General features: G+C 44.6%; 1 protein-coding gene across 11 annotated transcripts in view; it reads right to left on the bottom strand.

Annotated features, from left to right (window-relative positions):
• Positions 1–488: 488 nt before the first annotated feature.
• The window catches only part of TMCC1 (transmembrane and coiled-coil domain family 1), a 126,070-nt gene continuing 118,866 nt past the window's right edge, over positions 489–7,692 (bottom strand). For all 11 annotated transcript variants that reach the window (XM_068960437.1, XM_068906703.1, XM_068906711.1 and 8 more), the window contains 2 exons: positions 7,549–7,684; positions 489–4,777 (listed from right to left, as the gene is read on the bottom strand). In XM_068960437.1, coding sequence (XP_068816538.1) covers positions 4,463–4,777; positions 7,549–7,684 — 451 coding nt within the window. In that variant the 3' untranslated portion in view covers positions 489–4,462. The remainder of the gene's footprint in view (positions 4,778–7,548; positions 7,685–7,692) is intronic.

Genomic DNA, 7,692 nt, shown 5'->3' with positions numbered 1-7,692 from the left:
AGAAAAGACAGGACCAACTCCCAGTTCTACAGAGACAGACTTCTTGGGCAAGTCGTGTCAGCCAACGGTTACCCATTGCCACTTGAAGCTTACACCACTGCCTTGCGCTTCAGGTAGGGAGGGCAAGCAAAGACAGTGATGTGTGAGCCACACAGAGGCTTGGTATCTGCAGGGAATGGCAGAGACCTCTGCTCAGAGGATCTAGGAACCTAGGTGGATGGGAAGCGCACGGATGAAAAAGACTACAGTGATGCTCTTCCTCCCTCCTCTGCCCAGAGAGACGGGACAATAAGGGTAATTTATGCTCACCATGCCCAGATGGCGTATGGCTGATTAAAGGGGGAAGCTTGATGACAAGATTTATGGAGAACTTGCTCAAATTTGAAGCTATTAGGAGGAGGCTCAGGACGCTCTTCACCCACCACTCCTTTTTCTCAACCCTCCCCCCCACCCACGGTCCCGTTGGAAACATCCAGACTAGGCCAGTGTTAATAGCCGAGGTCTTTATTTAAATTTTTTTATATACAGTAAGTGTCGCAGATAAATCTGTGACAATCAGACAGGACAAATGTAAATCTCTCTCAACAATTAGCAGCTTAAGATCTATAAACTACAGTGTTACGTTCACAAGTGTCATTTCTGTACTTTTCAACCCGTGCAAGTGAGTTTTTCTGTTTATTTTTTACACTTTTAAAACACACTTACAGCTAAGTCAATTGACTACTACTATACCACCTGGCATACACAACACAGACACACAGGGTTTTTAACTCTTTAGCCACATTCAGAATTCACTTAAAAACTGGCAAAACTACCCAATCTTGAACCCTTGGTAGCTTGGCTTCTTTTGTTATAATGCTGCTTTTTGTTTACTTAAAAAATGCATATTTTTCAAAGCTGAAAGACAGTGTCTTTTCTGTCCCAGTGCAACATGTACAGAACTCAACATTTAATCTGATCAGACCCTAAGAACTCACGAGATTGGAATAAGCCAATGAAATAATTGCGGTGAGCATGCTCAGTATCATTAAACTAAACTAATGAGGCTGAGAGGAAAGAGAATTTTATAAAACTAAAAATGGTAGGTTTTTTGCTTCAGGTTTTTTTTTTTTTTTTTTTTTTTTAACATTGAGCAAGCAGATGGGGGAAACAGATGCACTTCATTTGAACCATGGAATTTCACTGAAGAGCTGCTGCTTTTTTGAACTAACAGAGCCCATTCTATTTTTCCCTTTTTACATGCCAAGTTGATATGTGCTAAACATATCTAAGCAATTTCAGAACTGTTTCAACTCTGAATATGAAATGTTTTGGGAAACATTCTGCAACTCAGAGATGGTCACAAAAAAGTTTACAAATGTAAGAAAGGCTAATAAAAGGTACTCACACATGCACGCTCACATCCATGGCGAAAGCTCTCATCTACGAGTCGTCCAGGAATGCGTCATCAAGAACGCGAACACAACCACTTACAACGAAAGGGAGCTTTAAAGCTAGAATCACATTTCCAACAAGAGAACCATTGTTAAGCTACCAGAAATCATCACAGACCTTCAAATTGAAGAGGGAGAAAAACCCAAAACGTTCTGCTAATACAAAAGGCAAAACACATGGCAGTAGTGTTAGGATATGAAAAGTGGATGCAGCATCATATATGGCATTACTGCAGACAACTTTCTGGAATGGAAAAACTGTCGAGAGAGAAAGAGACAGACAGACAGACATTGTCCAGAGCCATATATAGATGGCCTTCACCAAACAGTTTTGAGGTGAAAAGTTTCTATTAAGCCTATGCCTTCTGGCAAGTTAGCCGACGGTGTTCCTTAAAGAGGACACGGATTTGAGAGACTAAATGAAATTAGGATGGAAAGAAGAGGGACAAATACTTCCTCCAAATAGGATGAATACGTGATACTGAGCGTCCAGATTCATTGGCTGTCAACTCCTTCGTGCTTTGACCACATACGAAACCTACCACGAGCTCTTGTAGCGTGATCAAAACTAAGACAAACAGATGTGCAAAGGCCAGATGTCAGAAACAAAGGCAACAAAGCTTTTCGACTACACACCAAGTCAGTTCTTACTGTTATCCCCACCTTTGTTTCTGACAAAACCTACGTAAGAGGAAGGTGAAAATTATCTGTATAATCAGTATGGGCCAGAGGAGGGTAGCAAACAGAACGGAGTTTCACTGGAGCTACAAGTATGGTCTAGGGAGGGAAGGTTTATGCAATCCTTGCTCCGTCTGCAACTCTGTAGAAAGAGGAATGATTATTTTTGGCTTGAGTCAGTTGCAATTGGCAATCTGTATTGTAACAAGGACAGGAGCAGATTAGTGCATAGGGTGGCGAAGGGCGGTGCGCTGAGATCCCTGGGGAGGAGGGGTACCTGAGTTTAAAGACAGAGCTGTGACGATGGAAACCATACAGAGAATCTTTGAAGGAAGGAGGACGGTTGGGCAGCGGACAGCTTGTCTCTGCCAGCAATCAGAAGACCCTCAAGGGCGTTAACCTATTTTGGCGGAACTTCTCAGGGCCCAGAGCTTGCATCATAGCATAAAGTCCCAGGTTTCCATCTATATCCATGGAACATATACATATACACATATACATGTGTATAATCTCAACTGTTTCAGGTCACTTGGGGAACATTTGGTTCCTAGATGAAACTTAAGCCTACAGGGAAGGAAAACAAGAGGATCTAACTAAACACCACAAATGGTGTGAAAAAGAGAATCCAGGAGTCTTTTTGGATTTTATCGAGATGGAAACTGAACTTGACTGTGCTAGAGTGGAAAGGGATGTTCCAGCAGTTAAAAAAACTAGAGAGAACCCAGATTCCTTAGACATGAAGCCTGCTTGCCAGTACCAACGGGTGACCAGCAACAGCATGTTGCTGGGCCTCGAGAGTTACTCTTCAGGCTGACATTTCCTTTCAGCGCTTCGACAAAGTATCTGTACTAAGTACTTGCCTTCATGGCTGAAGAAAAGGTGCCCCCTCTGGCACGCTACATGGAAACAGTGTACAAAGAAGATCTCTAAACAGACACACAAAAGATCTTACCAGAGTCTGACAGGAGGAAAACTTTGGCTTCACTTTTTAGGAGTTTATTTAAAAAATAAATCAGGGATACTTCTGAAAGAATCATTCCTTACAGTGGACTGTCAATTCAATATTTCTTTCCTTAAAAGAATCTGTCTTTTTCCCTTAGAAGGGATGAAGAGAAATTCCTCGTTCTCGTCCTGAGGCCAAGAATGAGAGATTTGGAAATAAGAAATACAAACGTATTCTCCCTCACATCTGGAAAAAAAGGATTAAAAAACTGCATGGCAAAAATGTATAGAGAAGATAGATGTTTTTCATGATGCTGCATCTGCATGCACAGGAGGACAGGAAAATGGCATATGAATAGCACTGCACTCCAGACAGGCTGGCACTAGAAACTAATCTCTGCCCTCCTCAAAACTGTTTCAGGACAAGACGGCTCACAATTATTCACGCATTTCTTCATTTAAAAACATCACTTCTTTATTTAAAAGGAAAAAAAAAGTAACGACCCTCCCAACCCCTTCCAAAAAAACCCCCAATAATAATAATAATAATTATAATAAAAAATCCTATTAGAAACAATAAGGAAGCACTGAGAGTTTGAGTATTACACTCTTCAAGTATGCTGTTCGGATTTTTTTCTTTTAATCTGTGAATATACATATATAAAAAAAAACAAACCTTAAAAGTGCGACCAAGGGCTTCTGCTTAAAGATAAGTATTTAAAGGACTACTTCAAAATACTGTAGCACAACTGTGCAGTTACTGTGTATGGCATGAGACTTCTGCTTCATATGCTTAGCAAAGTTAAGCAGCCTTATAGAAATTTTTGTAAGTCAAGTTAGCACAAATGGCAAACCCAGATGCCGAGTTGGGAAAGAGATCCGTACGTTGCCTTTTCTCTCGTTAAGGAAAGAACCACTCTGAACCCATACACGTGGGCATGGAATGTGAGCAGACTTCACAGTAAAAGTTTAGTGTTACGGGTTTGCTGTGGTACCATCACTCAAGGCTGTGCGCTAGATTTACCTTTGCTCATTTTAAGCTAACCATGTTCTCCTCTTCCTGACAGGTTTAGTACAGTAGTTCAAGCCACAATTTAAATTGCCCGTTGGTATGCTCCAAATTTGTGTGTTTTATTTATTTCTTTTGTACACTTTAAAGAATCTTAAGATTTGCATCCAAAGAGAACCATGCTACATAAAAATTATCCAGGATTCTTGCCAAAAAGAGTTCTTGAATAAAATCTAAAAAATACTATTGCAATGCGTCTCGCAGAGAAAAACTGTTATTCTAAATGTAAACAAATTCACTCGGACACTTTAAAACTTCAGCGGAGTAGTTGCCGACTAATCTTTGCCACGCTCGCGCTCGAGCGCGCTGGGAGGGGCGACGCAGCCGATTCCTTGCGCCATCATCTGGGGGGGGACAAGAACCGTTCCAAGTAGCCAGCGATGGCATCCCAGTGCTTCCACAGAAAGGCAATGAAAACCACTATGAATAAAGTGCTGAACGTCCTATTGCGAGTTTTCATGAGGGGCACGACGCAGTTGGCCACAGTGGAGACGAAGACCAGGAGGACAGCCATGACGGCCAGGAGGATGTTGATGAACTTCCCCAGGAGGTTTCTGGCCGTGGCGTTCTCCAGCCCCTCCAGCTGCACCACCTGCTGCTGCTGCTGCTGCAGCTCCATCTTGGAGATCCGGGTCTGGCAGGCCTCCAGAGCCTCCTGTCGGGGAGAACACACCGCCCGTTGCCAGCAGCCCCTCGCAAGTGCCGCCCCGCGCCACGCTCTCGCGCCACCGCCGGCCCTGCTGGGGCTGGGCCACCTGCGCACCTCCCGCGGGACGTGAGTCACTAGACCGATTTCACATCCCACAGCGGGCGCAGAGGAAGCTGTGCCATCTCATGCGACTGGGGAGTCCCTCCTCCATCAGCTACAGCGGTCTGTAACAAATCCTGTGATCTCATTTACACGGGAGAGGCTCTGCTGCGAGGTGTGACAGGTTGGGTGGCAGGAAGTCAGACTTTAAGACACACGTTTTGACTGCCACTGTGCACTGTCAGGTGCCTGTTTGCGTATGTGGTAAGGGTCACCTGAGATCTTCCTGCCTTTTGGAGGGATCGGAGGGACAAGGACCCTGACACCCCTCGGCAACCAGCCAGCCTTCACCTGTCAGGAAAGGGGAGGCTGCCCAACACACAGCTCACTTCAGCTTTGGTTTCAAGAGACCAGTGAGAGGGCAAAGGAGCTGTGTCCACCCTGCATCTCCCTCTCCTCTTCCACTCTGCATAATCCCAGAACCTCACATTTCCTCACATTTCTATCACTTGCCTTCCTCTGGCCTGTGCGTGTCTGACCCCTCTCTGAGCCCATTTAACTCTATTCAGCCTGGCAGAAAACTAATCCCAACAAAAATAACTCCACAAAAACGCTGGGCTGTCTTCTGCTTGGTCAGCGAGCTGAATGAGCTCAGGGAAAGGTCTGAGGAGCACCAGGGCTGGGACAGCACAGCTGGGGTTACAGGAGGAAGACCTCCTCCTCCTCCAAACCGCAGCAAGCCATGACACCGGCATAGTGCCAGGCAGGCTTAGCAGCCTGAACGGGCGGCAGAAAGCAGAAGTCTAGGAGAAGGGCAAGAAGCGTGAGATTTCTGAAACTGCCTCTAGGAAGAGGCAAAGCAAAAAGCACATGAAAGGAGAGTGCTTTACCCTGTACAAAACAACTCTAAAGCACTGTTGACTTAGGGGTGACTTGTTTTCAGACATCTTTTCACTCCGATGAACCTCAAGAGGAGCAACCCACCCTGCAGTATAACACAGGCAACATGCAGGGCCTGGGCTAGAGACCAGGAGGAGGGGCTGTAAGGCAATTTGTGATTGCAAGGGGAGATTTCTGCTCTCGGGGTATAAAGTTACAATTTCCCCATTAACCCTTCCTCAGAGCCGCTTTTCTCAGGACCTAAAGGCCAGCTTCAGATAACATCTAGAAGTCTGCAGAAAGCAGCAGTGCCTCACAGACTGATCACTGACATAGGAATCAGGATTCCTTGCCTACAGACTTATTTCTGCCACTGTTCTCCTGAGACTTCAGCTTAGGCTCTTAACGAGTGTTTCGTGCAAGGAAACTTAACACTTACCTTTCCCTCAGCAGCACCGAGGAATAGTTTGTCTCAGTTTGCAAGGTTACGTTAAAAGTGCTGAATCATAAAATGAAGATTAAAAAAAAAGCTATTGAGAAACCCCACTTCAGTTTAAGTTTTCTACCTTACTTCTTCCTGTCCTGTTAAGTTAGAGAGGAGAACAAAACTCAAATATTGCAACACTCCCCAAAGCGAGAGCCTGCTGTTTACTCGATCAGAGGCCATGGCACCACTGTCCCCAGATACTGATTTAGTTGAACCTTAGCGCAAAGGTCACTGTCACCTCTTACATTCCCCTGCCATTGCATAACGTCTGTGGAGGTCAGTGAAACACGAGGGCTTCTCTTTAGCTACGTTAGCTGAAAAAAAATGCGTAAAATTGATAAGCCTGTTCCAACAGCAAGGAACCTGAAAGGACATTGACTCAACTCAACTTGCAGCTGGATCTAAACGTATGCCAAAAGCAAAGCCTGCTTTGTCTCCAGAGGAAATCACCTGGCTGCAGCTCCTTTGGGGGAGAGGAAAGAGAGAGAACTTTGACCTACAATTCTCAGCTCATGCTATAAATACCTCAAGTAAACTATCAAAGCTGAGATGCCTGCTAAAACTAACACAACAAGGATTTAAAAAAGATAGGTATCTTTCTGAATTGGCCTTTATAAGGTTTAGCTGCTGCTCAGATCATTTCCCAGGTCTTTCGCTTTGTGTCTGTCCGGGTCTACGGAGGACCTGCCAACTTTATAACCCCTGTTTCCCTAGCCTTGGTCTGTCACATACTAAGGGGAACTTCACGCTTAAAAACACCTCCTTATTTGGGCAAAACCAACAGAATGAATTGTTTCCTGACTCAATACAGTGGATACACAAAGCCAACTACCGTTTTTGCTTAGGCATCTGTGGTGACCGCTCTAAAATTAGTGACATACACACCCTAGATCTCTTTCCTGGGAACACTACAGTAAAAAAATGTTTTAAATGTCATAACCCATTAGCTTCCAATACCTAAACAAAAATCTTCAAATACAGCCAGTGCCAAAGGTGGATGCAGGCTCCCACTTTGCTGCAATATATTTAAAAATCCTACTCTGGAGCAAGTGGCAGACCCTCTTCTCAACATGAACTTGCCTGCTGATGAATGCACACAGCCCTCCTTCACAAAGGAAGTTACGCAGAGATACTCGAGAGTCAGGGACTGCACAGAGGTCTTTCAGAACTCCTTAATATACAGTTTAGCAATAAAGCCACAGGGATTAAAAACAAACACTGAATCAAAGAAATACCTCAGAAGTGAAGGGGTAGTTATTGAAAGAGCATGTGGAAGAAAGGACGTGAGCCAGCCCTCGCTTCCGTCACCCACCTGGATGTCCCGGGCGCGCTCGTAAGACTGATAGGCAATTTTCTCCTCCATGCTGGCCAGCTCCTGTTTCAAATTTAGGATCTCATTCTGATGGAGCTCAGTCAGGTCATTTAGCTGCTCTTCTAGTCTTTCACATCTAGAAAT

The sequence above is a fragment of the Struthio camelus genome, chromosome 14 (assembly GCF_040807025.1).
Source record: "Struthio camelus isolate bStrCam1 chromosome 14, bStrCam1.hap1, whole genome shotgun sequence".
Classification (NCBI taxonomy): Eukaryota; Metazoa; Chordata; class Aves; order Struthioniformes; family Struthionidae; genus Struthio; species Struthio camelus.
Note: the sequence above shows the minus strand (reverse complement) of the source record. Positions and strands in the feature narration are given on the sequence as shown.